Raw genomic sequence first — 27,984 nt, forward strand, 5'->3', positions numbered from 1 at the left:
TTCAATGGGATTGGCTGTTTAATACATTGGAAATGGACACAGGTCCCACTTGCAATGTATTCAATGGGATTCACTGTTTAATACATTGGAAATGGACACATGTCCCACTTGCAATGTATTCAATGGGATTGGCTGTTTAATACATTGGAAATGGACACACATCCCACTTGCAATGTATTTATGGGACTCTAAAGTAGGTTAATGGGATGAGTGTCCACTAATCTATTAAGGGTCAAGGTTCAATTCCATCACTACAATGGGCAAATGGACAAATAGTGGGTTCGTGGATCCAGGGGGCTGTGGCAATGTGGAGGGGGAGTTGTTCCGGAGTGTTCTGGGGTCTTTCCGTGACTGTAATGGGCAAATGGACAAATAGTGGGTTCGTGGGACCGGGGGGCTGTGGCAATGTGGAGGGGGAGTTGTTCCGGAGTGTTCTGGGGTCTTTCCGTGACTATAGTGGGCAAATGGACAAATAGTGGGTTCGTGGGACCAGGGGGCTGTGGCAATGTGGAGGGGGAGTTGTTCCGAAGTGTTCCGGGGTCTTTCCGTGACTGTAATGGGCAAATGGACAAATAGTGGGTTCGTGGGACCTTAGGGGCGGGGCTCGTGGCCGGGGAGGGGGTCCTGGGGGGTTCCGCGGACGTTCCGTAACAATAATGGGCAAATGGACAAATAGTGGGTTCGTGGGACCTTGGGGGCGGGGCTCGTGACCGGGGAGGGGGTCCCGGGGGGTTCCGCGGACGTTCCGTAACAATAATGGGCAAATGGACAAATAGTGGGTTCGTGGGACCTTGGGGGCGGGGCTCGTGACCGGGGAGGGGGTCCAGGGGGGTTCCGCGGACGTTCCGTAACAATAATGGGCAAATGGACAAATAGTGGGTTCGTGGGACCTTGGGGGCGGGGCTCGTGGCCGGGGAGGGGGTCCCGGGGGGATCCGCGGACGTTCCGTAACAATAATGGGCAAATGGACAAATAGTGGGTTCGTGGGACCTTGGGGGCGGGGCTTGTGACCGGGGAGGGGGTCCCGGGGGGATCCGCGGACGTTCCGTAACAATAATGGGCAAATGGACAAATAGTGGGTTCGTGGGACCTTGGGGGCGGGGCTCGTGACCGGGGAGGGGGTCCAGGGGGGTTCCGCGGACGTTCCGTAACAATAATGGGCAAATGGACAAATAGTGGGTTCGTGGGACCTTGGGGGCGGGGCTCGTGGCCGGGGAGGGGGTCCCGGGGGGATCCGCGGACGTTCCGTAACAATAATGGGCAAATGGACAAATAGTGGGTTCGTGGGACCTTAGGGGCGGGGCCTGTGGCCGGGGAGGGGGTCCCGGGGGGTTCAGCGGACGTTCCGTAACAATAATGGGCAAATGGACAAATAGTGGGTTCGTGGGACCTTGGGGGCGGGGCTTGTGACCGGGGAGGGGGTCCCGGGGGGATCCGCGGACGTTCCGTAACAATAATGGGCAAATGGACAAATAGTGGGTTCGTGGGACCTTGGGGGCGGGGCTTGTGACCGGGGAGGGGGTCCCGGGGGGATCCGCGGACGTTCCGTAACAATAATGGGCAAATGGACAAATAGTGGGTTCGTGGGACGGGGGTCCCCCCATCAAACCGGTAGGGCTGTGGACAAATAGAGGGTCGCTGGGACGAAGACCCCCACCGGAGTCATTCACTCAAATGAGAAATGGACAAATAGTAGGTTCGTGGGACCTTAGGGGCGGGCCCTGTGGCCGGGGAGGGGGTCCCGGGGGGTTCCGCGGGCGTTCCGTAACAATAATGGGCAAATGGACAAATAGTGGGTTCGTGGGACCTTGGGGGCGGGGCTTGCGCCCGAGAAGGGGGTCCCGGGCGGTCCCGCGGCCGTTCCGCAGAAATAATGGTCAAATGGACAAATAGTGGGTTCGTGGGACCAAAAAAGTGTCCACCACCCCTTTGTTTTAATGGCCATGTAATAAACCTAAAGTGGGATCGGTGGTGCTCCACACTGTGGCGAAAGACAGAACTGCAATTTTAGGCCCAAAACTTTGGGGGGTTTCCGCGCGGCCCCTAAGGGGGCCAGCCCCCCCCAGACCTTCCCGTGCTTCCCCGCCGGCCGACCCGGTCAGATTGACACCAGCGGCGCCCCCCTCAAAAATTTTGGGGGGTCGGCGCGCAGGGTCCACAAACCCATGACCACGAACCGTCAAACATGCTCCGAAATGGACGCCTTCCAAAAAAATGTACTTCATAGAGGAATTGTTATTTATTAGCAGTATTGACCTAGGTTAATCTTAAAAATAAATACAAAGTGTTTGCATTATGGAATAAATATTAAAATGTGTAAAATTTAATAACAGCCAGTGTATATGTGGAATGTTACCTGAGATAGAGAATGGAAAAGAGAAAATGTAGCTTTAACACATGAAAACTATAGAGAGAGATGCCATGAGTCTATCTCAGTGACCTTCAACCCAGGCAGAGCTCAGTTAGAGAGGAAGAGAGGACAATCCAAAAGTATAGGCCAAAGATGAAAGAGAGAAAGCACACAGGTTACATTCTTTTATCCTTGACCATGTGACTAAAACCAAATCTGAGACATTCAAACTGACCAATCAGGACACTACAGCTACCCCCATTGTTCAAAAGGTGTGAAATTTAGCAGGTCACAGCCAACACTTCTAATCTTCTTGCTTTTGATTTTTTTCTTCTGACTTTCTGTACTTCCTCAAATTTGAACTGAACTTATACTTCAATGCTTAAAAAATGTTTTAATTCTTTTACCATTGACAAATGTGGTGCTTTTGTTACTACAGGTGCAGTAGGCTGGGGGTTGGGATGAGGCTGGGGCTGGAGATGGGACTGGGGCCCAGGCTGACTCTGCTCCATGGCCTTCTTTGCTGTTCCAGAAGCAGGAGCAGGTTGTTCCACAACCTTTTGTGCTGGTCCAGCAGAGGCAGTGGGCTGCTTAAGACAACCACAAAAATACATGTAACAATTCAGAAAGGAAACAATTTCAGTAAATAATAATAACAAAAAATACTTGCTACATTAATGTTACCTTTGGAGTGTGAAAGCCACAAATGCATTTCAGCACACCTCCAAGCAAGGTCATCTGGCCACGAGACTGCATCGGACATTTTTCAATCTGTAAGCAATTATAACAAATTTATAACAAATGCAATGCACAATACAAGGGCATAAAATATGGCATAAAATGCTTCATTACATTTATTTATCTATTTATTAATCTCTAGAACATGAGTCATATTTTTCTTATATATATATATATATATATATATATATATATATATATATATATATATATACATACAATACAGTTACACACCATTCATTTACTATCCCTTCCCCCACCTTTTCAAATCTCTGTATCTAACAGTACTCAAAAGTCTTTAATGGAGCTTTTCTTTAACAGTATGACATAAATCTTAAAATACCTGCAACATTACCAACATAAATATCTATAAACAATAATGACACCTGGTTTACATTAGTGAAAACCATAAAATAACGCAACCATCACATTACATTGTTCTAATGAATGAGATCAGGTACATGTTTGTATTGAGGCCTAATATGTTGTTCTGTTATGCAAATACATTAAACAAAGAGACTATATTAATGTTCAATAATACAAGTCAACAATAAACAACTTTTTTATTGCTCTATCAGGCAAAGGTAACAAACTCACACTCACCCTTTGATAAATCTCGTACCACTTCTTCTGTCGAGGGGCTGGCCTGTTACCCTCATTTGATGGCCAAATTCCTGTGCTGGCAAACTTTTTTAGACGTGAAACCCATTCAGCGTCCGACATCGCTTTATGCGATTTTGTTGGTTTGCCAGACATTTTTTCTCGCACTCGATGAAACAGTTTTAAAATAAAAAATAAAAATTATACACTCATTTGGAAAAATACATAAAACATAAAGAAGTTTTCAATTAGACCATGTTCTTACCTGTTGTAGTCCGTGATAATGCTGTACTTGGTTATAAAAATACAATTTCGCTGTTTTCTGTAAAAATGATGCTGAACTCCGTAGCAATGATGCTCGTCGTAGGTCATGAACTTTAGTACTGAACTTTTTTGACCTCTGACACGCCCCCTGAGGATATGTCATTCTTTCGTACACCTTCGGCTCGGTTCGGCAACTTGATTGACACCTGACTAGAACGCTGACTCCTCCGCCTAGCGGCAATACGCGAAAACGTGCCGTCGACATTCTCTTCTACTCTGATTGGTCAAATGTCGAAAATGTTAAGAAAATGTTAAGAATAGCGCTTTATGATTGGCTGGAAATGTTGAAGCGCTTCGACGCGATTGGCCCAAATGTTATAGTGCTTCGACGTGATTGGCTGCGCAGTTCAACATTGCTCGACATTTCCAAAATATTGTCGGACTATCCTTCGGCAGCTGGCGTTCAAGGCTCCAGTCTCTTCGGGGGCGTGGGTTCGAATCCCACCGCTGCCAGGGAAGTCTTTTGGAAAGTTCCTGAGGCTGCGAAGCGACTGGAGAAGTGACGCTGCATGCTCATCCAAACTTAGCCGCTTTCGCATTCTTTGCCATTTAGCAAAGTCAGTGCTTAAAGCTTGTCCCAGCCTCTGCTCCATTCCAACAGAGGCACACCAATAATTTACAATCATAGGAGAGGTGCAATAAATTATATTAATGAAAAACAATGAGTAGTCTACAAGAATGGAGACAGCCAGTTTTACTCATGGAAAGTTTTGGGTGAAATAACAGCTGCCTGATCATTTTGATTTTAAATGCATCACAGCTGGCTATCGTTTCCACATAAGCCCCAAAGGCCTTGATTAGCGGATTCAGGTGTGCTTGATCAGAGATGGACCTCCACTCCACAGGAAGGGGGCCACCTGGAGTAGGACTGCATACCCTGTATTAAGGATGCCTTTACGGCGGCGAATTACAAGGCATCAGCTTGTGGTGAAGCGCAACCCAAATACAGCGACGATGATCCCTACACCGCTGTTCTGCTCTCCAGAGCCAATACAGAGCAGTGACACTCTCGATAAATGACCGATCAACAACAGACGTCTTGTAAAAAGATGGCTGCCAATGGGGTTCGAAACTTTTTGAAACTTTCGCCTCTCTGACGCACCTGACGCGCGTAAATTTCACTTCAAACTTTTGTTTTCATGCGCGTCCATTTCGCTCTTGACGGGCGAATGAACACAAAGTGGTCAGGCGTATAAATAGAAGTGGCAGGCGAGAATTTAGACGCGTATTCGCGTTTGGTGTGAACGTAGCATAAGGCGTTGGATTAAGGCTCCAGTCTCTTCGGGGGTGTGGGTTTGAATCCCACTGCTGCCAAGACAGAGTTTTGGAAGGCTATTGTGCGTACGCAAAAAAAATGTTCTTTGCCCGCATTCCAGAGGCTTTGCATAGAAGGTCCGGCGGCCGACGTTCTCTCTATATTTGGGGTGGGGGAAGAGGGCAGAAAATGGCCCACGAAAGTGAGAATCCCAGGGTAGCGTGGCCGAGTGGTCTAAGGCGCTTGATTTAGGCTCCAGTCTCTTCGGGGGCGTGGGTTCGAATCCCATCGCTGCCAGCAGCAATTTTAACCAAAGCAGGGAGGCCCTCTAACCCGCTTGGCAGCGGGATTATTTCACGCAAACAGGATTAGACTGCAGCAGTTCTGCCATGTAAGTATTAGGGAGGCCGTTCCACCTGTCGAAGAGACCCTTGGAGCGCAACCCGACGAGGCAGCATGGCCGCACGGTCTAATGCTACGCTCACACCAAACGGGAATATGCGTCTGGTCCGAGTGATTTCAATGTTTAGTCAATGGTAAGACGTGTTTACACGCGCCTGGAGTTCTTGCGGCGCGAATGAGGCGTTTAGCGCGGCGCGGTAGACGCGAATTCGCCTCATCCGCGCGTCTAGTTCTCGCGAATGGCGCGAATTGAGCGTCTGGCGCGTTAGGTGCGTTAAGCGCGAATTGTGCTTTTTTGTGAATCACGCGTCTGACAAGCATTCGCGTCTGCTGCCCGAGGTGAAAAATCTGAACTTCTGCGTCAATTCGCGCCGCGCTAACCAATCAGGAGCCTGCTTGATGCTGACCTCCACTCCACAGGAAGGGGGCCACCAGGAGTAGGACTGCATACCCCTGTATAAAGGATGCCTTTACGGCTTCGAATTACAAGGCATCAGCTTGCGGCGAAGCGCGACAAGAAAAAAAAGTGCCCACGAAGGCGGCTGTGGCAGGGTAGCGGGGCCGAGTGGTCTAAGCCGCTGGATTAAGGCTCCAGTCTCTTCGGGGGCGTGGGTTTGAATCCCACTACTGCCAAGACAGAGTTTTGGAAGGCTATTGTGCCTATACACAAAAAAACATTCTTTGCCCGCACTCCAGAGGCTTTGCAAAGAAGGTCCGGCGGCCGACGTTTTCTCTATCTTTGGGGTGGGGGAAGAGGGCAGAAAAGGGCCCACGAAAGTGAGCATTCCAGGGTAGCGTGGCCGAGAGGTCTAAGGCATTTGATTTAAGGCTCCAGTCTAAATCCCATTGCTGCCAGCAGGCATTTTAACCAAGGCAGGGAGGCCCTCTAACCCGCTTGGGAGCGGGCTTGTTTTACGCAAACAGGATTAGACTGCAGAGTCATTATTTGGGAGGACGTTTGACCTGTCGTAAAGACCCGTGGAACACACCATGACAAGATAGCGTGGCCGAGCGGTCTAAGGCGCTGGATTAAGGCTCCAGTCTCTTCGGGGGTGTGGGTTCGAATCCCACCGCTGCCAGGGAAGTCTTTTGGAAAGTTCCTAAGGCTGCGAAGCGACTGGAGAAGTGACGCTGCATGTTCATCCAAACTTAGCCGCTTTCGCATTCTTTGCAATTTAGCAAAGTCAGTGCTTAAAGCTTGTCCCAGCCTCTGCTCCATTCCAACAGAGGCACACCAATAATTTACAATCATAGGAGAGGTGCAATAAATTATATTAATGAAAAACAATGAGTAGTCTACAAGAATGGAGACAGCCAGTTTTACTCATGAAAAGTTTTGGGTGAAATAACAGTTACCTGATCATTTTGATTTTAAATGCATCACAGCTGGCTATCGTTTCCACATAAGCCCCAAAGGCCTTGATTAGCGGATTCAGGTGTGCTTGATCAGAGATGGACCTCCACTCCACAGGAAGGGGGCCACCAGGAGTAGGACTGCATACCCTGTATTAAGGATGCCTTTACGGCGGCGAATTACAATGCATAAGCTTGTGGCGAAGCGCAACCCAAATACAGCGACGATGATCCCTACACCGCTGTTCTGCTCTCCAGAGCCAATACAGAGCAGTGACACTCTCGATAAATGACCGATCAACAACAGACGTCTTGTAAAAAGATGGCTGCCAATGGGGTTCGAAACTTTTTGAAACTTTCGCCTCTCTGACGCACCTGACGCGCGTAAATTTCACTTCAAACTTTTGTTTTCATGCGCGTCCATTTCGCTCTTGACGGGCGAATGAACACAAAGTGGTCAGGCGTATAAATAGAAGCGGCAGGCGAGAATTTAGACGCGTATTCGCGTTTGGTGTGAACGTAGCATAAGGCGTTGGATTAAGGCTCCAGTCTCTTCGGGGGTGTGGGTTTGAATCCCACTGCTGCCAAGACAGAGTTTTGGAAGGCTATTGTGCGTACGCAAAAAAAATGTTCTTTGCCCGCATTCCAGAGGCTTTGCATAGAAGGTCCGGCGGCCGACGTTCTCTCTATATTTGGGGTGGGGGAAGAGGGCAGAAAATGGCCCACGAAAGTGAGAATCCCAGGGTAGCGTGGCCGAGTGGTCTAAGGCGCTTGATTTAGGCTCCAGTCTCTTCGGGGGCGTGGGTTCGAATCCCATCGCTGCCAGCAGCCATTTTAACCAAGGCAGGGAGGCCCTCTAACCCGTTTGGCAGCGGGATTATTTCACGCAAACAGGATTAGACTGCAGCAGTTCTGCAGAGTAAGTATTAGGGAGGCCGTACCACCTGTCGAAGAGACCCTTGGAGCGCAACCCGACGAGGTAGCATGGCCGCACGGTCTAATGCTACGCTCACACCAAACGGGAATATGCGTCTGGTCAGAGTGATTTCAATGTTAAGTCAATGGTAAGACGTGTTTACACGCGCCTGGAGTTCTTGCGGCGCGAATGAGGCGTTTAGCGCGGCGCGGTAGACGCGAATTCGCCCCATCCGCGCGTCTAGTTCTCGCGAATGGCGCGAATTGAGCATCTGGCGCGTTAGGTGCGTTAAGCGCGAATTGTGCTTTTTTGTGAATCACGCGTCTGACAAGAATTCGCGTCTGCTGCCCGAGGTGAAAAATCGGAACTTCTGCGTCAATTCGCGCCGCGTTAACCAATCAGGAGCCTGCTTGATGCTGACCTCCACTCCACAGGAAGGGGGCCACCAGGAGTAGGACTGCATACCCCTGTATAAAGGATGCCTTTACGGCTTCGAATTACAAGGCATCAGCTTGCGGCGAAGCGCGACAAGAAAAAAAAAGGGCCCACGAAGGCGGCTGTGGCAGGGTAGCGTGGCCGAGTGGTCTAAGCCGCTGGATTAAGGCTCCAGTCTCTTCGGGGGCGTGGGTTTGAATCCCACTACTGCCAAGACAGAGTTTTGGAAGGCTATTGTGCCTACACACAAAAAAACATTCTTTGCCCGCACTCCAGAGGCTTTGCAAAGAAGGTCCGGCGGCCGACGTTTTCTCTATCTTTGGGGTGGGGGAAGAGGGCAGAAAAGGGCCCACGAAAGTGAGCATTCCAGGGTAGCGTGGCCGAGAGGTCTAAGGCATTTGATTTAGGCTCCAGTCTAAATCCCATTGCTGCCAGCAGGCATTTTAACCAAGGCAGGGAGGCCCTCTAACCCGCTTGGGAGCGGGCTTGTTTTACGCAAACAGGATTAGACTGCAGCCGTTCCGCAGAGTCAGTATTTGGGAGGCCGTTTGAACTGTCGTAAAGACCCGTGGAACACACCATGACAAGGTAGCGTGGCCGAGCGGTCTAAGGCGCTGGATTAAGACTCCAGTCTCTTCGGGGGCGTGGGTTCGAATCCCATCGCTGCCAGCAGCCATTTTAACCAAGGCAGGGAGGCCCTCTAACCCGTTTGGCAGCGGGATTATTTCACGCAAACAGGATTAGACTGCAGCAGTTCTGCAGAGTAAGTATTAGGGAGGCCGTACCACCTGTCGAAGAGACCCTTGGAGCGCAACCCGACGAGGTAGCATGGCCGCACGGTCTAATGCTACGCTCACACCAAACGGGAATATGCGTCTGGTCAGAGTGATTTCAATGTTAAGTCAATGGTAAGACGTGTTTACACGCGCCTGGAGTTCTTGCAGCGCGAATGAGGCGTTTAGCGCGGCGCGGTAGACGCGAATTCGCCCCATCCGCGCGTCTAGTTCTCGCGAATGGCGCGAATTGAGCATCTGGCGCGTTAGGTGCGTTAAGCGCGAATTGTGCTTTTTTGTGAATCACGCGTCTGACAAGAATTCGCGTCTGCTGCCCGAGGTGAAAAATCGGAACTTCTGCGTCAATTCGCGCCGCGTTAACCAATCAGGAGCCTGCTTGATGCTGACCTCCACTCCACAGGAAGGGGGCCACCAGCAGTAGGACTGCATACCCCTGTATAAAGGATGCCTTTACGGCTTCGAATTACAAGGCATCAGCTTGCGGCGAAGCGCGACAAGAAAAAAAAAGGGCCCACGAAGGCGGCTGTGGCAGGGTAGCGTGGCCGAGAGGTCTAAGCCGCTGGATTAAGGCTCCAGTCTCTTCGGGGGCGTGGGTTTGAATCCCACTACTGCCAAGACAGAGTTTTGGAAGGCTATTGTGCCTATACACAAAAAAACATTCTTTGCCCGCACTCCAGAGGCTTTGCAAAGAAGGTCCGGCGGCCGACGTTTTCTCTATCTTTGGGGTGGGGGAAGAGGGCAGAAAAGGGCCCACGAAAGTGAGCATTCCAGGGTAGCGTGGCCGAGAGGTCTAAGGCATTTGATTTAGGCTCCAGTCTAAATCCCATTGCTGCCAGCAGGCATTTTAACCAAGGCAGGGAGGCCCTCTAACCCGCTTGGGAGCGGGCTTGTTTTACGCAAACAGGATTAGACTGCAGCCGTTCCGCAGAGTCAGTATTTGGGAGGCCGTTTGACCTGTCGTAAAGACCCGTGGAACACACCATGACAAGGTAGCGTGGCCGAGCGGTCTAAGGCGCTGGATTAAGGCTCCAGTCTCTTCGGGGGCGTGGGTTCGAATCCCACCGCTGCCAGGGAAGTCTTTTGGAAAGTTCCTGAGGCTGCGAAGCGACTGGAGAAGTGACGCTGCATGCTCATCCAAACTTAGCCGCTTTTGCATTCTTTGCCATTTAGCAAAGTCAGTGCTTAAAGCTTGTCCCAGCCTCTGCTCCATTCCAACAGAGGCACACCAATAATTTACAATCATAGGAGAGGTGCAATAAATTATATTAATGAAAAACAATGAGTAGTCTACAAGAATGGAGACAGCCAGTTTTACTCATGGAAAGTTTTGGGTGAAATAACAGCTGCCTGATCATTTTGATTTTAAATGCATCACAGCTGGCTATCGTTTCCACAGAAGCCCCAAAGGCCTTGATTAGCGGATTCAGGTGTGCTTGATCAGAGATGGACCTCCACTCCACAGGAAGGGGGCCACCTGGAGTAGGACTGCATACCCTGTATTAAGGATGCCTTTACGGCGGCGAATTAAAAGGCATCAGCTTGTGGCGAAGCGCAACCCAAATACAGCGACGATGATCCCTACACCGCTGTTCTGCTCTCCAGAGCCAATACAGAGCAGTGACACTCTCGATAAATGACCGATCAACAACAGACGTCTTGTAAAAAGATGGCTGCCAATGGGGTTCGAAACTTTTTGAAACTTTCGCCTCTCTGACGCACCTGACGCGCGTAAATTTCACTTCAAACTTTTGTTTTCATGCGCGTCCATTTCGCTCTTGGCGGGCGAATGAACACAAAGTGGTCAGGCGTATAAATAGAAGCGGCAGGCGAGAATTTAGACGCGTATTCGCGTTTGGTGTGAACGTAGCATAAGGAGTTGGATTAAGGCTCCAGTCTCTTCGGGGGTGTGGGTTTGAATCCCACTGCTGCCAAGACAGAGTTTTGGAAGGCTATTGTGCGTACGCAAAAAAAATGTTCTTTGCCCGCATTCCAGAGGCTTTGCATAGAAGGTCCGGCGGCCGACGTTCTCTCTATATTTGGGGTGGGGGAAGAGGGCAGAAAATGGCCCACGAAAGTGAGAATCCCAGGGTAGCGTGGCCGAGTGGTCTAAGGCGCTGGATTTAGGCTCCAGTCTCTTCGGGGGCGTGGGTTCGAATCCCATCGCTGCCAGCAGCCATTTTAACCAAGGCAGGGAGGCCCTCTAACCCGTTTGGCAGCGGGATTATTTCACGCAAACAGGATTAGACTGCAGCAGTTCTGCAGAGTAAGTATTAGGGAGGCCGTACCACCTGTCGAAGAGACCCTTGGAGCGCAACCCGACGAGGTAGCATGGCCGCACGGTCTAATGCTACGCTCACACCAAACGGGAATATGCGTCTGGTCCGAGTGATTTCAATGTTAAGTCAATGGTAAGACGTGTTTACACGCGCCTGGAGTTCTTGCGGCGCGAATGAGGCGTTTAGCGCGGCGCGGTAGACGCGAATTCGCCTCATCCGCGCGTCTAGTTCTCGCGAATGGCGCGAATTGAGCGTCTGGCGCGTTAGGTGCGTTAAGCGCGAATTGTGCTTTTTTGTGAATCACGCGTCTGACAAGAATTCGCGTCTGCTGCCCGAGGTGAAAAATCGGAACTTCTGCGTCAATTCGCGCCGCGTTAACCAATCAGGAGCCTGCTTGATGCTGACCTCCACTCCACAGGAAGGGGGCCACCAGCAGTAGGACTGCATACCCCTGTATAAAGGATGCCTTTACGGCTTCGAATTACAAGGCATCAGCTTGCGGCGAAGCGCGACAAGAAAAAAAAAGGGCCCACGAAGGCGGCTGTGGCAGGGTAGCGTGGCCGAGTGGTCTAAGCCGCTGGATTAAGGCTCCAGTCTCTTCGGGGGCGTGGGTTTGAATCCCACTACTGCCAAGACAGAGTTTTGGAAGGCTATTGTGCCTATACACAAAAAAACATTCTTTGCCCGCACTCCAGAGGCTTTGCAAAGAAGGTCCGGCGGCCGACGTTTTCTCTATCTTTGGGGTGGGGGAAGAGGGCAGAAAAGGGCCCACGAAAGTGAGCATTCCAGGGTAGCGTGGCCGAGAGGTCTAAGGCATTTGATTTAGGCTCCAGTCTAAATCCCATTGCTGCCAGCAGGCATTTTAACCAAGGCAGGGAGGCCCTCTAACCCGCTTGGGAGCGGGCTTGTTTTACGCAAACAGGATTAGACTGCAGCCGTTCCGCAGAGTCAGTATTTGGGAGGCCGTTTGACCTGTCGTAAAGACCCGTGGAACACACCATGACAAGGTAGCGTGGCCGAGCGGTCTAAGGCGCTGGATTAAGGCTCCAGTCTCTTCGGGGGCGTGGGTTCGAATCCCACCGCTGCCAGGGAAGTCTTTTGGAAAGTTCCTGAGGCTGCGAAGCGACTGGAGAAGTGATGCTGCATGCTCATCCAAACTTAGCCGCTTTCGCATTCTTTGCCATTTAGCAAAGTCAGTGCTTAAAGCTTGTCCCAGCCTCTGCTCCATTCCAACAGAGGCACACCAATAATTTACAATCATAGGAGAGGTGCAATAAATTATATTAATGAAAAACAATGAGTAGTCTACAAGAATGGAGACAGCCAGTTTTACTCATGGAAAGTTTTGGGTGAAATAACAGCTGCCTGATCATTTTGATTTCAAATGCATCACAGCTGGCTATCGTTTCCACATAAGCCCCAAAGGCCTTGATTAGCGGATTCAGGTGTGCTTGATCAGAGATGGACCTCCACTCCACAGGAAGGGGGCCACCTGGAGTAGGACTGCATACCCTGTATTAAGGATGCCTTTACGGCGGCGAATTAAAAGGCATCAGCTTGTGGCGAAGCGCAACCCAAATACAGCGACGATGATCCCTACACCGCTGTTCTGCTCTCCAGAGCCAATACAGAGCAGTGACACTCTCGATAAATGACCGATCAACAACAGACGTCTTGTAAAAAGATGGCTGCCAATGGGGTTCGAAACTTTTTGAAACTTTCGCCTCTCTGACGCACCTGACGCGCGTAAATTTCACTTCAAACTTTTGTTTTCATGCGCGTCCATTTCGCTCTTGGCGGGCGAATGAACACAAAGTGGTCAGGCGTATAAATAGAAGCGGCAGGCAAAAATTTAGACGCGTATTCGCGTTTGGTGTGAACGTAGCATAAGGAGTTGGATTAAGGCTCCAGTCTCTTCGGGGGTGTGGGTTTGAATCCCACTGCTGCCAAGACAGAGTTTTGGAAGGCTATTGTGCGTACGCAAAAAAAATGTTCTTTGCCCGCATTCCAGAGGCTTTGCATAGAAGGTCCGGCGGCCGACGTTCTCTCTATATTTGGGGTGGGGGAAGAGGGCAGAAAATGGCCCACGAAAGTGAGAATCCCAGGGTAGCGTGGCCGAGTGGTCTAAGGCGCTGGATTTAGGCTCCAGTCTCTTCGGGGGCGTGGGTTCGAATCCCATCGCTGCCAGCAGCCATTTTAACCAAGGCAGGGAGGCCCTCTAACCCGTTTGGCAGCGGGATTATTTCACGCAAACAGGATTAGACTGCAGCAGTTCTGCAGAGTAAGTATTAGGGAGGCCGTACCACCTGTCGAAGAGACCCTTGGAGCGCAACCCGACGAGGTAGCATGGCCGCACGGTCTAATGCTACGCTCACACCAAACGGGAATATGCGTCTGGTCCGAGTGATTTCAATGTTAAGTCAATGGTAAGACGTGTTTACACGCGCCTGGAGTTCTTGCGGCGCGAATGAGGCGTTTAGCGCGGCGCGGTAGACGCGAATTCGCCTCATCCGCGCGTCTAGTTCTCGCGAATGGCGCGAATTGAGCGTCTGGCGCGTTAGGTGCGTTAAGCGCGAATTGTGCTTTTTTGTGAATCACGCGTCTGACAAGAATTCGCGTCTGCTGCCCGAGGTGAAAAATCGGAACTTCTGCGTCAATTCGCGCCGCGTTAACCAATCAGGAGCCTGCTTGATGCTGACCTCCACTCCACAGGAAGGGGGCCACCAGCAGTAGGACTGCATACCCCTGTATAAAGGATGCCTTTACGGCTTCGAATTACAAGGCATCAGCTTGCGGCGAAGCGCGACAAGAAAAAAAAAGGGCCCACGAAGGCGGCTGTGGCAGGGTAGCGTGGCCGAGTGGTCTAAGCCGCTGGATTAAGGCTCCAGTCTCTTCGGGGGCGTGGGTTTGAATCCCACTACTGCCAAGACAGAGTTTTGGAAGGCTATTGTGCCTATACACAAAAAAACATTCTTTGCCCGCACTCCAGAGGCTTTGCAAAGAAGGTCCGGCGGCCGACGTTTTCTCTATCTTTGGGGTGGGGGAAGAGGGCAGAAAAGGGCCCACGAAAGTGAGCATTCCAGGGTAGCGTGGCCGAGAGGTCTAAGGCATTTGATTTAGGCTCCAGTCTAAATCCCATTGCTGCCAGCAGGCATTTTAACCAAGGCAGGGAGGCCCTCTAACCCGCTTGGGAGCGGGCTTGTTTTACGCAAACAGGATTAGACTGCAGCCGTTCCGCAGAGTCAGTATTTGGGAGGCCGTTTGACCTGTCGTAAAGACCCGTGGAACACACCATGACAAGGTAGCGTGGCCGAGCGGTCTAAGGTGCTGGATTAAGGCTCCAGTTTCTTCGGGGGCGTGGGTTCGAATCCCACCGCTGCCAGGGAAGTCTTTTGGAAAGTTCCTGAGGCTGCGAAGCGACTGGAGAAGTGACGCTGCATGCTCATCCAAACTTAGCCGCTTTCGCATTCTTTGCCATTTAGCAAAGTCAGTGCTTAAAGCTTGTCCCAGCCTCTGCTCCATTCCAACAGAGGCACACCAATAATTTACAATCATAGGAGAGGTGCAATAAATTATATTAATGAAAAACAATGAGTAGTCTACAAGAATGGAGACAGCCAGTTTTACTCATGGAAAGTTTTGGGTGAAATAACAGCTGCCTGATCATTTTGATTTTAAATGCATCACAGCTGGCTATCGTTTCCACATAAGCCCCAAAGGTCTTGATTAGCGGATTCAGGTGTGCTTGATCAGAGATGGACCTCCACTCCACAGGAAGGGGGCCACCTGGAGTAGGACTGCATACCCTGTATTAAGGATGCCTTTACGGCGGCGAATTAAAAGGCATCAGCTTGTGGCGAAGCGCAACCCAAATACAGCGACGATGATCCCTACACCGCTGTTCTGCTCTCCAGAGCCAATACAGAGCAGTGACACTCTCGATAAATGACCGATCAACAACAGACGTCTTGTAAAAAGATGGCTGCCAATGGGGTTCGAAACTTTTTGAAACTTTCGCCTCTCTGACGCACCTGACGCGCGTAAATTTCACTTCAAACTTTTGTTTTCATGCGCGTCCATTTCGCTCTTGGCGGGCGAATGAACACAAAGTGGTCAGGCGTATAAATAGAAGCGGCAGGCGAGAATTTAGACGCGTATTCGCGTTTGGTGTGAACGTAGCATAAGGAGTTGGATTAAGGCTCCAGTCTCTTCGGGGGTGTGGGTTTGAATCCCACTGCTGCCAAGACAGAGTTTTGGAAGGCTATTGTGCGTACGCAAAAAAAATGTTCTTTGCCCGCATTCCAGAGGCTTTGCATAGAAGGTCCGGCGGCCGACGTTCTCTCTATATTTGGGGTGGGGGAAGAGGGCAGAAAATGGCCCACGAAAGTGAGAATCCCAGGGTAGCGTGGCCGAGTGGTCTAAGGCGCTGGATTTAGGCTCCAGTCTCTTCGGGGGCGTGGGTTCGAATCCCATCGCTGCCAGCAGCCATTTTAACCAAGGCAGGGAGGCCCTCTAACCCGTTTGGCAGCGGGATTATTTCACGCAAACAGGATTAGACTGCAGCAGTTCTGCAGAGTAAGTATTAGGGAGGCCGTACCACCTGTCGAAGAGACCCTTGGAGCGCAACCCGACGAGGTAGCATGGCCGCACGGTCTAATGCTACGCTCACACCAAACGGGAATATGCGTCTGGTCCGAGTGATTTCAATGTTAAGTCAATGGTAAGACGTGTTTACACGCGCCTGGAGTTCTTGCGGCGCGAATGAGGCGTTTAGCGCGGCGCGGTAGACGCGAATTCGCCTCATCCGCGCGTCTAGTTCTCGCGAATGGCGCGAATTGAGCGTCTGGCGCGTTAGGTGCGTTAAGCGCGAATTGTGCTTTTTTGTGAATCACGCGTCTGACAAGAATTCGCGTCTGCTGCCCGAGGTGAAAAATCGGAACTTCTGCGTCAATTCGCGCCGCGTTAACCAATCAGGAGCCTGCTTGATGCTGACCTCCACTCCACAGGAAGGGGGCCACCAGCAGTAGGACTGCATACCCCTGTATAAAGGATGCCTTTACGGCTTCGAATTACAAGGCATCAGCTTGCGGCGAAGCGCGACAAGAAAAAAAAAGGGCCCACGAAGGCGGCTGTGGCAGGGTAGCGTGGCCGAGTGGTCTAAGCCGCTGGATTAAGGCTCCAGTCTCTTTGGGGGCGTGGGTTTGAATCCCACTACTGCCAAGACAGAGTTTTGGAAGGCTATTGTGCCTATACACAAAAAAACATTCTTTGCCCGCACTCCAGAGGCTTTGCAAAGAAGGTCCGGCGGCCGACGTTTTCTCTATCTTTGGGGTGGGGGAAGAGGGCAGAAAAGGGCCCACGAAAGTGAGCATTCCAGGGTAGCGTGGCCGAGAGGTCTAAGGCATTTGATTTAGGCTCCAGTCTAAATCCCATTGCTGCCAGCAGGCATTTTAACCAAGGCAGGGAGGCCCTCTAACCCGCTTGGGAGCGGGCTTGTTTTACGCAAACAGGATTAGACTGCAGCCGTTCCGCAGAGTCAGTATTTGGGAGGCCGTTTGACCTGTCGTAAAGACCCGTGGAACACACCATGACAAGGTAGCGTGGCCGAGCGGTCTAAGGTGCTGGATTAAGGCTCCAGTCTCTTCGGGGGCGTGGGTTCGAATCCCACCGCTGCCAGGGAAGTCTTTTGGAAAGTTCCTGAGGCTGCGAAGCGACTGGAGAAGTGACGCTGCATGCTCATCCAAACTTAGCCGCTTTCGCATTCTTTGCCATTTAGCAAAGTCAGTGCTTAAAGCTTGTCCCAGCCTCTGCTCCATTCCAACAGAGGCACACCAATAATTTACAATCGTAGGAGAGGTGCAATAAATTATATTAATGAAAAACAATGAGTAGTCTACAAGAATGGAGACAGCCAGTTTTACTCATGGAAAGTTTTGGGTGAAATAACAGCTGCCTGATCATTTTGATTTTAAATGCATCACAGCTGGCTATCGTTTCCACATAAGCCCCAAAGGTCTTGATTAGCGGATTCAGGTGTGCTTGATCAGAGATGGACCTCCACTCCACAGGAAGGGGGCCACCTGGAGTAGGACTGCATACCCTGTATTAAGGATGCCTTTACGGCGGCGAATTAAAAGGCATCAGCTTGTGGCGAAGCGCAACCCGAATACAGCGACGATGATCCCTACACCGCTGTTCTGCTCTCCAGAGCCAATACAGAGCAGTGACACTCTCGATAAATGACCGATCAACAACAGACGTCTTGTAAAAAGATGGCTGCCAATGGGGTTCGAAACTTTTTGAAACTTTCGCCTCTCTGACGCACCTGACGCGCGTAAATTTCACTTCAAACTTTTGTTTTCATGCGCGTCCATTTCGCTCTTGACGGGCGAATGAACACAAAGTGGTCAGGCGTGTAAATAGAAGCAGCAGGCGAGAATTTAGACGCGTATTCGCGTTTGGTGTGAACGTAGCATAAGGCGTTGGATTAAGGCTCCAGTCTCTTCGGGGGTGTGGGTTTGAATCCCACTGCTGCCAAGACAGAGTTTTGGAAGGCTATTGTGCGTACGCAAAAAAAATGTTCTTTGCCCGCATTCCAGAGGCTTTGCATAGAAGGTCCGGCGGCCGACGTTCTCTCTATATTTGGGGTGGGGGAAGAGGGCAGAAAATGGCCCACGAAAGTGAGAATCCCAGGGTAGCGTGGCCGAGTGGTCTAAGGCGCTTGATTTAGGCTCCAGTCTCTTCGGGGGCATGGGTTCGAATCCCATCGCTGCCAGCAGCCATTTTAACCAAGGCAGGGAGGCCCTCTAACCCGTTTGGCAGCGGGATTATTTCACGCAAACAGGATTAGACTGCAGCAGTTCTGCAGAGTAAGTATTAGGGAGGCCGTACCACCTGTCGAAGAGACCCTTGGAGCGCAACCCGACGAGGTAGCATGGCCGCACGGTCTAATGCTACGCTCACACCAAACGGGAATATGCGTCTGGTCAGAGTGATTTCAATGTTAAGTCAATGGTAAGACGTGTTTACACGCGCCTGGAGTTCTTGCGGCGCGAATGAGGCGTTTAGCGCGGCGCGGTAGACGCGAATTCGCCCCATCCGCGCGTCTAGTTCTCGCGAATGGCGCGAATTGAGCATCTGGCGCGTTAGGTGCGTTAAGCGCGAATTGTGCTTTTTTGTGAATCACGCGTCTGACAAGAATTCGCGTCTGCTGCCCGAGGTGAAAAATCGGAACTTCTGCGTCAATTCGCGCCGCGTTAACCAATCAGGAGCCTGCTTGATGCTGACCTCCACTCCACAGGAAGGGGGCCACCAGGAGTAGGACTGCATACCCCTGTATAAAGGATGCCTTTACGGCTTCGAATTACAAGGCATCAGCTTGCGGCGAAGCGCGACAAGAAAAAAAAAGGGCCCACGAAGGCGGCTGTGGCAGGGTAGCGTGGCCGAGTGGTCTAAGCCGCTGGATTAAGGCTCCAGTCTCTTCGGGGGCGTGGGTTTGAATCCCACTACTGCCAAGACAGAGTTTTGGAAGGCTATTGTGCCTATACACAAAAAAACATTCTTTGCCCGCACTCCAGAGGCTTTGCAAAGAAGGTCCGGCGGCCGACGTTTTCTCTATCTTTGGGGTGGGGGAAGAGGGCAGAAAAGGGCCCACGAAAGTGAGCATTCCAGGGTAGCGTGGCCGAGAGGTCTAAGGCATTTGATTTAAGGCTCCAGTCTAAATCCCATTGCTGCCAGCAGGCATTTTAACCAAGGCAGGGAGGCCCTCTAACCCGCTTGGGAGCGGGCTTGTTTTACGCAAACAGGATTAGACTGCAGAGTCATTATTTGGGAGGACGTTTGACCTGTCGTAAAGACCCGCGGAACACACCATGACAAGGTAGCGTGGCCGAGCTGTCTAAGGCGCTGGATTAAGGCTCCAGCCTCTTCGGGGGCGTGGGTTCGAATCCCACCGCTGCCAGGGAAGTCTTTTGGAAAGTTCCTAAGGCTGCGAAGCGACTGGAGAAGTGACGCTGCATGCTCATCCAAACTTAGCCGCTTTCGCATTCTTTGCAATTTAGTAAAGTCAGTGCTTAAAGCTTGTCCCAGCCTCTGCTCCATTCCAACAGAGGCACACCAATAATTTACAATCATAGGAGAGGTGCAATAAATTATATTAATGAAAAACAATGAGTAGTCTACAAGAATGGAGACAGCCAGTTTTACTCATGAAAAGTTTTGGGTGAAATAACAGTTACCTGATCATTTTGATTTTAAATGCATCACAGCTGGCTATCGTTTCCACATAAGCCCCAAAGGCCTTGATTAGCGGATTCAGGTGTGCTTGATCAGAGATGGACCTCCACTCCACAGGAAGGGGGCCACCAGGAGTAGGACTGCATACCCTGTATTAAGGATGCCTTTACGGCGGCGAATTACAATGCATCAGCTTGTGGCGAAGCGCAACCCAAATACAGCGACGATGATCCCTACACCGCTGTTCTGCTCTCCAGAGCCAATACAGAGCAGTGACACTCTCGATAAATGACCGATCAACAACAGACGTCTTGTAAAAAGATGGCTGCCAATGGGGTTCGAAACTTTTTGAAACTTTCGCCTCTCTGACGCACCTGACGCGCGTAAATTTCACTTCAAACTTTTGTTTTCATGCGCGTCCATTTCGCTCTTGACGGGCGAATGAACACAAAGTGGTCAGGCGTATAAATAGAAGCGGCAGGCGAGAATTTAGACGCGTATTCGCGTTTGGTGTGAACGTAGCATAAGGCGTTGGATTAAGGCTCCAGTCTCTTCGGGGGTGTGGGTTTGAATCCCACTGCTGCCAAGACAGAGTTTTGGAAGGCTATTGTGCGTACGCAAAAAAAATGTTCTTTGCCCGCATTCCAGAGGCTTTGCATAGAAGGTCCGGCGGCCGACGTTCTCTCTATATTTGGGGTGGGGGAAGAGGGCAGAAAATGGCCCACGAAAGTGAGAATCCCAGGGTAGCGTTGCCGAGTGGTCTAAGGCGCTTGATTTAGGCTCCAGTCTCTTCGGGGGCATGGGTTCGAATCCCATCGCTGCCAGCAGCCATTTTAACCAAGGCAGGGAGGCCCTCTAACCCGTTTGGCAGCGGGATTATTTCACGCAAACAGGATTAGACTGCAGCAGTTCTGCAGAGTAAGTATTAGGGAGGCCGTACCACCTGTCGAAGAGACCCTTGGAGCGCAACCCGACGAGGTAGCATGGCCGCACGGTCTAATGCTACGCTCACACCAAACGGGAATATGCGTCTGGTCCGAGTGATTTCAATGTTAAGTCAATGGTAAGACGTGTTTACACGCGCCTGGAGTTCTTGCGGCGCGAATGAGGCGTTTAGCGCGGCGCGGTAGACGCGAATTCGCCCCATCCGCGCGTCTAGTTCTCGCGAATGGCGCGAATTGAGCATCTGGCGCGTTAGGTGCGTTAAGCGCGAATTGTGCTTTTTTGTGAATCACGCGTCTGACAAGAATTCGCGTCTGCTGCCCGAGGTGAAAAATCGGAACTTCTGCGTCAATTCGCGCCGCGTTAACCAATCAGGAGCCTGCTTGATGCTGACCTCCACTCCACAGGAAGGGGGCCACCAGGAGTAGGACTGCATACCCCTGTATAAAGGATGCCTTTACGGCTTCGAATTACAAGGCATCAGCTTGCGGCGAAGCGCGACAAGAAAAAAAAAGGGCCCACGAAGGCGGCTGTGGCAGGGTAGCGTGGCCGAGTGGTCTAAGCCGCTGGATTAAGGCTCCAGTCTCTTCGGGGGCGTGGGTTTGAATCCCACTACTGCCAAGACAGAGTTTTGGAAGGCTATTGTGCCTACACACAAAAAAACATTCTTTGCCCGCACTCCAGAGGCTTTGCAAAGAAGGTCCGGCGGCCGACGTTTTCTCTATCTTTGGGGTGGGGGAAGAGGGCAGAAAAGGGCCCACGAAAGTGAGCATTCCAGGGTAGCGTGGCCGAGAGGTCTAAGGCATTTGATTTAGGCTCCAGTCTAAATCCCATTGCTGCCAGCAGGCATTTTAACCAAGGCAGGGAGGCCCTCTAACCCGCTTGGGAGCGGGCTTGTTTTACGCAAACAGGATTAGACTGCAGCCGTTCCGCAGAGTCAGTATTTGGGAGGCCGTTTGACCTGTCGTAAAGACCCGTGGAACACACCATGACAAGGTAGCGTGGCCGAGCGGTCTAAGGCGCTGGATTAAAGCTGGGGAACAATAGTCCGTCAAAGACGGGGAAGAAGGGAAGAAAAGGGGGAAGGAAGAAAAGGAGAAAGGGAAGAAGAAAGGGGAAAAATGACGAAAAGAAAGGGTGAAATGTGACGTTAGAACATATTACTTCCTTAGCATGCACGCTACGATACATTTTCAGGTTTCTTTGTGCGTGAAAATCGCGCATTTATATTACACTGTTTCCTATTGCAGGCGCTCACCAAGACCGGGGTTCGAATCCAGATAAAGGCACCTTTTTGTATTGTTATTGTTATATTGTTAATTTCATTAAATAAATGCAATTTTTAAGGTTAATAAAATGTACATATGTACAATTCTTCCATGAAAAATAAAGAATGCCAATGGAACTGTGGTATTGTTGATGTTATTATTACTTATTATTTTGTAGTTATTGTATTAATATTATTTATTCTGATTAAGCATAATATTATTCTTTGTTTAATTGATATTACTTATTCTGATTAGGAGTTTTGTATGTTACCTTCATTCAAGACACTTACAAATATGTTATTTGTATTGAAAAAAAGATAGTAATTAGAATAAAATAGTCATTAATATGTTGAAATTTTTTAATTTACAATCATGCCAACAGAACAGTAATCAAAAAGCAACAATTTCCCAGTTTGTTTTTGTTTTACAATTATTCCAACAATACAGTAATGCATATTAAATAAAATAAAATATTAAATAAGTTTTCAAACAACAATAAATTAAAATGAAAATAAAAGTAAAAGTAAAAAACAAAAAGCAATAATTTGCCAGTTTATTTTTATTTTACAATTATTCCAACAATACAGTAATGAATATTAAATAAATAAAATTAAATATTGAATAAGTTTTCAAACAACAATAAATGAAAAGGAAAATAAAATGAAAATAAAAGTAAAAAACAAAAAGCAATAATTTGACAATTTGTTTTTATTTTATAATCCAGCAATACAGTAATGAATATTAAATAAATAAAATGAAATATTAAATAATTTTTCAAACAACAATAAATGAAAAGGAAAGCAAAATAAAATGAAAATAAAAGTAAAAAACAAAAAGCAATAATTTGACAATTTGTTTTTATTTTATAATTATTCCAACAATACAGTAATGGATATTAAATAAATCAAATTAAAAATTAAATAGGTTTTCAAACAACAATTAATGAAAATGCAAATAAAATGAAAATAAAAGTAAAAAACTAAAAGCAATAATTTGACAATTTGTTTTTATTTTATAATTATTCCAACAATACAGTAATGAATATTAAATGAATAAAATGAAATATTAAATACGTTTTCAAACAACAATAAATGAAAAGGAAAATAAAATGAAAATAAAAGTAAAAAACAAAAAGCAATAACTTTCCAGTTTGTTTTTATTTTATAATTATTCCAACAATACAGTAATGAATATTAAGTAAATCAAAATTAAATATGAATTAGGTATTCAAACAACAATAAATGAAAAGGCAAATAAAATGAAAATAAAAGTAAAAAACAAAAAGCAATCATTTCCCAGTTTGTTTTTATTTTACAATTATTCCAACAATACAGTAATGAATATTAAATAAATAAAATTAAATATGAATTAGGTATTCAAACAACAATAAATGAAAAGGCAAATTAAATGAAAATAAAAGTAAAAAACAAAAAGCTATAATTTGCCAGTTTGTTTTTGTTTTGCAGTTGTGCCAACAGAATGGTAATGAATATTAAACAAATACAATTAAATATTAATTAGGTATTCAAAGAACAATAAATAAAAAGGGAAATAAAATGAAAATAAAAGTAAAAAACAAAAAACAATCATTTCCCAGTTTTATTTTTTATTTTGCAATTATTCCAACAATACAGTAATGAATATTAAATAAATCAAATTAAATATTAAATAAGTTTACAGACAACAATAAATGAAAAGGCAAATAAAATGAAAATAAAAGTAAAAAAGAAAAAGCAATAACTTTACAGTTTGGAAAGTTTGTTTTTATTTAAAAATTATTCCAACAATACAGTAATGAATATGAAATAAATAAAATAAAAATAAATATTAATATATAATAAATATTAAATTATATAAATTATATAAGAAGTATTTAAACAACAATGAACTAAAAGGGAAATGACAAATATTAAGTTTTCAAAACCAATAAATAAGTTAAATAAAAAGTTAAGTCCTCAAAAACAAGAAATAAAAAGTTTAATAAAATATTAAATAATAGTTAAAAAAAACTACAAAAAGTTAAAAACACAAATATTTTTTTTTTACACAAATATTAACAATAGTGAACTCTTTTTGCTATATACACCACATACACACAAATATATACTTTATTTGGGAATGGTTCTCCGCATTTCCTCCAGCCACTGTTCTTTTGTAACAGTTTCAGTCTGTGGGCAGTACACCCTGCCCCTGTACTGGCTATGCCCCGTTGCACTTGTTTTAAACTGCCCACACTTCTTACAAGTGTTTGCTTCAACAGTTCTCCTGTAGGGTCTCTTGGGCATGGTTTGCGGACTGGCAGTTGGTGCAGCAGGTTGTGAACTGATGGCCTGCACAACTGTAGGCGGAATTATTGGCATCCCCTGGACAAATGGGATTCCCTGAACCATCGCCATTCCCTGGACCATTGGCAGTCTTTGGACCACTTGCAGACCCTGTAGCACTGGCAAACCCTGAAGCATTGGCACTCCCTGAAAACTTGGTCCTGTTGATAGGACTATGTTGGGTAGCATCTGTGCTGATGCTCCAGGTGCTGATGGCGTAACTGACACAGGACTCTGTGCTGGTGCCTTGGGTCTGAGAGGGGGTCGCCCAGAAGAACCCTGCCTCTGCTTTGCTTGACCTGCCGTGCTCTCTGGTAGCTTGTACTGGTGCTGCTCCGCTGGTTGTTCTGTCTCAGTCCGTAGACGCTTGGCAGCCTGGAGAGGCTCCTGAGCTTCAGGGAGGGACTGAGGCAACTGAATGCCCTGAAGCAGCACAGACAGCTCCTGCTTTTTCTGTCTGTTGTTGTGCCACTGAATCAGGGTGTTCTGGTTAACCTCCACCAGCTGCAGTGATGTTCCTTCCATCACCAAACTGTTGCCCAGTACAAGCTGCCTTATCCTTCTGTAGTCTTGAAGGATCAGAGACCATCTTGACAGCGCTCCCTTGCCTTTTCTTTTGGGGCTTGGGTGAACAGTGCAAAGCCTGATGAAGATGGTCTCCACCAGGCGGCAACAGTCAGGCCATTGTGCAGGTGCGCTGCTTGCACCCAGCACACATCTGGTGGTGCTCTCTACTCCAGGGGTTTGAGTGGGCCTCTTAGGTACTCTGAAGCGTCCACTCAGCAGTCTCTTCTGATGTCGAGCTGCATACACCACCCGTTGCTTGTCCTGGTCATCCAAGCTCTGCCAAAGTGCAATTATGGTGTTGGCCTCCTGGTTGGTCAGGCTGAGGGCTGTGTGACCCCGGAGATCCACCAGATATTCTGCCAATCTGTCCACATGTTGATAACCAGGGACATTTTGGCTGTCAACGGCCTATTAAAAAACACCAACACCAACATTATAATGTTTATCAGTGGGAAGCTGTTTTGGCACCTTCTTTAAAGTATAAAACACAATGGAAAGAAAGCTGACTTGACATTATGTGTATTTGCAGCTTATTAATGACTTTGATGTTGTTTGTAGGGGTGCACCGATCCGATATTAGGATTGGATATCGGCCCCGATATTAAAAAAATAGCTGGATCGGGGATCGGAAGAATTAACAGATCCACGGGGCTCTTTTTTATTTTCTTCCTCCATTTCTACTACTACATTTTATTTATTTAAATTTATTTTGAGAAGTTTGATTACATTCTATTTTCGATTTGAATGCACAATTGTTCTTTAAATAACAAATAAATAAGTATTCAATACATTACATGTGTTTTGTCTTAGTTAGGAAAGTAATGTTTAGTTAGGAAAGTTTGGTGCCTGTAGTTTCTTCTACATGGTGGAAGGAAGGTATAAGGTTGAATGTATGCAGTTTATTATTAATTCAACAATGGTATCGGATCGGTATCGGGTAGATATACCGACAGATATACAAAGCCCAGGTATCGGTATCGGGACTGAGAAAGTCGGATAGGTGCATCCCTAGTTGTTTGATCTTTTAAATGTTGTTTCATCTTGCACTTACCATCTCTTCATCATCTTTCTGACCAGCATCCTCTGGCTCTGAGGGAAGAGGTGAAACAGATGTTTCAGATGGGACAGGTGAGACAGCAGTCCCTGAGGGTCCAGGTGATGTGGGAGACTGTGAGAGGCCTTGTGTAGGGTCAGGGACTGGTGAAGGGGATGGAGAGCCCAGTACAGAAGTACCACTAAGTGCAAGTGTGGAAGAGGGTGGTGACAAGTCAGCCTCCAGATCAGTAATGGTCTGATCCTCGCTGATGTCACAGAAGCCCTCATCTTCATCTCGCTCCTCCACACTGAGGTCTTCAATGAGCTCTGCGTTCTGCTCGGAGTCTGGATTCATGTCCTGCAGTGCCTGACCTGTCTGCTGAAACAGATACTGGACTCCAATGAGCTCACCTGAAATTAAAATAATAAACAAACAGGAATTAAATACAATGCTGAATCATTGAGGAGGAAAAAAACATATGCAAAAACACATAATGCAACACAATACAAATGATAATTGAGAGACGTACAAATAAATATTCCTCAAAAACCTATTGTATCATATTAGATACTTACATGTAACATGATTTTCCTAATGCCTTTTTCTTGATTAAAAGTATAAACTATCAATAAAGTTTGGATAATGTCGATAATTTAAAAGCCTTAGAAATTTGCATATCAATCATGACAGTAGACTTTGTAGAGTTAAATATATAGACAGAGATTACACAGAAATTCTAAGTTCATTAACAATAACACTTTTTCTTACCGGTGTAACAGGCAGGGGAACAAAATGTTGGAACCACTTTCTTGCCAAACAGCTTTTCATAGTTGCTGTTTACACAGTGAACAAGTTCTCCTGTGTAGCTGCATAAAGCTGATGGTTCTGCTGACAATGAAGCAGCCTCCCTGTCCTGGTTCCACCGGTGTAGTCCCTCCAGCAGATAAATCTGAAAGTTAAGACTGTTTGCACTGGTCCCTGTTAATGGACACAACAGTGTAAAGGTGAGTGTTAAAGAAACACAAAAGACAAGTAATGTGTTTTATATATATACATACATATATATATATACATATACATATACACATACATATATATATATATATTATATATATGCACAGGGAGTGTGACAGAGACATACCTGGGATGAAACGGTTCAGGTGTAGGTGAAAGGACTCGAGAGAAGTGGAGCCTCTGGCACATCTGTATGTCGTTAGAAGCACACCTCCCTTGGTTAAGCTTCCAGTCTCTATATAGAGCACAACACCAGGGGGGTCTTGGATGCACTTTACATGCTTCTTCTGGACACTCCAGATGTGCTCCATCCTTTTTTGATCCAGGAGAGGAACACCCAGGGAGTCATTGCCCTTGCTGCTCAAGAGCTCTGTAAACAGCCGTTCAAGGAGAAGGATGGTAGTCTCCTCTCCGCGGGTTCTCCTCCGGCAATGTAGAGCCAGCTCATTCCTGGTAAGATGCTTGTTGACATCTTCATCTGCCAGCGAAGGCCAACCCTGGGAGATCAATAGCGCTCTCTTTGCTTTGCGAAGCACTGAGAGATCAGCTGCATCCCATTCAAAGATGCACGCTGATAGCCGCGACATGAAGATGGGGTACAGCTGATGGGCATCAGTTGTACACCCCAGGGCAATCCTGCGCATAAAATGCCAGATGTCCAAGCGTATCATGAGATCTGGCCAACCTCTGAATCTGGTTTTCAGCTTCGTCTCGCCCACCTCAGTGCAGCACCCACAGTCCACATACAACACAGCAGGTGGATCCACACCAGCCTGTTGGTATCTTTTCACCAGACCATCTACCATCATATCCAGTCCTGCTCCTTCCTGGGCTGTCAGCACGCTCATGAGCACCTGACCAAACTCATTGCCGACAGAGGTAAGCCAGAGTCCCGTTCCCCTCGCTGTCCCAGCCAGCTTCTTGGTTATCTGTAATAAGACATGATATGGAACATGCTGTAAATGCAATCAAACATCCCACCATGTAAAATACAGATATACTGCTGTGTTGTGTATATAAACAACAGCATTAATAAACAAAAATCCACAACTAACCTTTTTAGTAGAATCCATCTTCAAGACAGAGCCATAGGTGGATGTTATCCTTGCATGGATTTCATCCAGCCTTGTTAGGATGTCTTGGCTGTACACGGTG

At 47.8% G+C, this 27,984-nt stretch overlaps 1 protein-coding gene and 14 non-coding genes across 15 annotated transcripts; 14 read left to right on the top strand and 1 right to left on the bottom strand.

Moving 5' to 3' along the window:
* The first annotated feature begins 5,482 nt into the window (after positions 1-5,482).
* Positions 5,483-5,564, top strand: trnal-uag (transfer RNA leucine (anticodon UAG)). Its single transcript has one exon. It is a non-coding gene; the product is annotated as a tRNA-Leu (tRNA).
* A 1,102-nt stretch (positions 5,565-6,666) lies between these two features.
* On the top strand, positions 6,667-6,748 carry trnal-aag (transfer RNA leucine (anticodon AAG)). Its single transcript has one exon. It is a non-coding gene; the product is annotated as a tRNA-Leu (tRNA).
* A 1,017-nt stretch (positions 6,749-7,765) lies between these two features.
* On the top strand, positions 7,766-7,847 carry trnal-uag (transfer RNA leucine (anticodon UAG)). The gene has a single exon. It is a non-coding gene; the product is annotated as a tRNA-Leu (tRNA).
* A 1,113-nt stretch (positions 7,848-8,960) lies between these two features.
* On the top strand, positions 8,961-9,042 carry trnal-aag (transfer RNA leucine (anticodon AAG)). Its single transcript has one exon. It is a non-coding gene; the product is annotated as a tRNA-Leu (tRNA).
* Positions 9,043-10,155: 1,113 nt separating this feature from the next.
* trnal-aag (transfer RNA leucine (anticodon AAG)) lies at positions 10,156-10,237 on the top strand. The gene has a single exon. It is a non-coding gene; the product is annotated as a tRNA-Leu (tRNA).
* A 1,017-nt stretch (positions 10,238-11,254) lies between these two features.
* Positions 11,255-11,336, top strand: trnal-uag (transfer RNA leucine (anticodon UAG)). The gene has a single exon. It is a non-coding gene; the product is annotated as a tRNA-Leu (tRNA).
* A 1,113-nt stretch (positions 11,337-12,449) lies between these two features.
* trnal-aag (transfer RNA leucine (anticodon AAG)) lies at positions 12,450-12,531 on the top strand. Its single transcript has one exon. It is a non-coding gene; the product is annotated as a tRNA-Leu (tRNA).
* Positions 12,532-13,548: 1,017 nt separating this feature from the next.
* trnal-uag (transfer RNA leucine (anticodon UAG)) lies at positions 13,549-13,630 on the top strand. Its single transcript has one exon. It is a non-coding gene; the product is annotated as a tRNA-Leu (tRNA).
* A 1,113-nt stretch (positions 13,631-14,743) lies between these two features.
* trnal-aag (transfer RNA leucine (anticodon AAG)) lies at positions 14,744-14,825 on the top strand. The gene has a single exon. It is a non-coding gene; the product is annotated as a tRNA-Leu (tRNA).
* Positions 14,826-15,842: 1,017 nt separating this feature from the next.
* trnal-uag (transfer RNA leucine (anticodon UAG)) lies at positions 15,843-15,924 on the top strand. The gene has a single exon. It is a non-coding gene; the product is annotated as a tRNA-Leu (tRNA).
* A 1,113-nt stretch (positions 15,925-17,037) lies between these two features.
* On the top strand, positions 17,038-17,119 carry trnal-aag (transfer RNA leucine (anticodon AAG)). The gene has a single exon. It is a non-coding gene; the product is annotated as a tRNA-Leu (tRNA).
* A 1,017-nt stretch (positions 17,120-18,136) lies between these two features.
* On the top strand, positions 18,137-18,218 carry trnal-uag (transfer RNA leucine (anticodon UAG)). Its single transcript has one exon. It is a non-coding gene; the product is annotated as a tRNA-Leu (tRNA).
* A 1,103-nt stretch (positions 18,219-19,321) lies between these two features.
* trnal-aag (transfer RNA leucine (anticodon AAG)) lies at positions 19,322-19,403 on the top strand. The gene has a single exon. It is a non-coding gene; the product is annotated as a tRNA-Leu (tRNA).
* A 1,017-nt stretch (positions 19,404-20,420) lies between these two features.
* Positions 20,421-20,502, top strand: trnal-uag (transfer RNA leucine (anticodon UAG)). Its single transcript has one exon. It is a non-coding gene; the product is annotated as a tRNA-Leu (tRNA).
* Positions 20,503-23,849: 3,347 nt separating this feature from the next.
* On the bottom strand, positions 23,850-27,740 carry LOC141326292 (uncharacterized). The gene is made up of 4 exons (XM_073835029.1): positions 26,957-27,740; positions 26,584-26,793; positions 25,831-26,225; positions 23,850-25,187 (listed from the first exon to the last, which is right to left on the bottom strand). The coding sequence occupies exons 1-4, from the start codon at positions 27,675-27,677 to the stop codon at positions 23,997-23,999; spliced, it is 2,517 nt and encodes an 838-aa protein (XP_073691130.1). The 5' UTR covers positions 27,678-27,740; the 3' UTR covers positions 23,850-23,996.
* Between the last annotated feature and the right edge of the window lie 244 nt (positions 27,741-27,984).

The sequence above is a fragment of the Garra rufa genome, chromosome 1 (assembly GCF_049309525.1).
Source record: "Garra rufa chromosome 1, GarRuf1.0, whole genome shotgun sequence".
NCBI classification, from domain to species: domain Eukaryota; kingdom Metazoa; phylum Chordata; class Actinopteri; order Cypriniformes; family Cyprinidae; genus Garra; species Garra rufa.

Bases quoted from the DNA above. Each gene is read 5' to 3' on its own strand.
- LOC141326292 (XM_073835029.1), bottom strand. From the start codon at position 27,677: ATGAGCGTGCTGACAGCCCAGGAAGGAGCAGGACTGGATATGATGGTA. The intron at 26,794-26,956 runs GTATGTCTCTGT...GTCCATTAACAG, and splicing joins CCTGAACCGTTTCATCCCAG to GGACCAGTGCAAACAGTCTT. The intron at 26,226-26,583 runs GTAAGAAAAAGT...TTTTAATTTCAG, and splicing joins TTCCCCTGCCTGTTACACCG to GTGAGCTCATTGGAGTCCAG.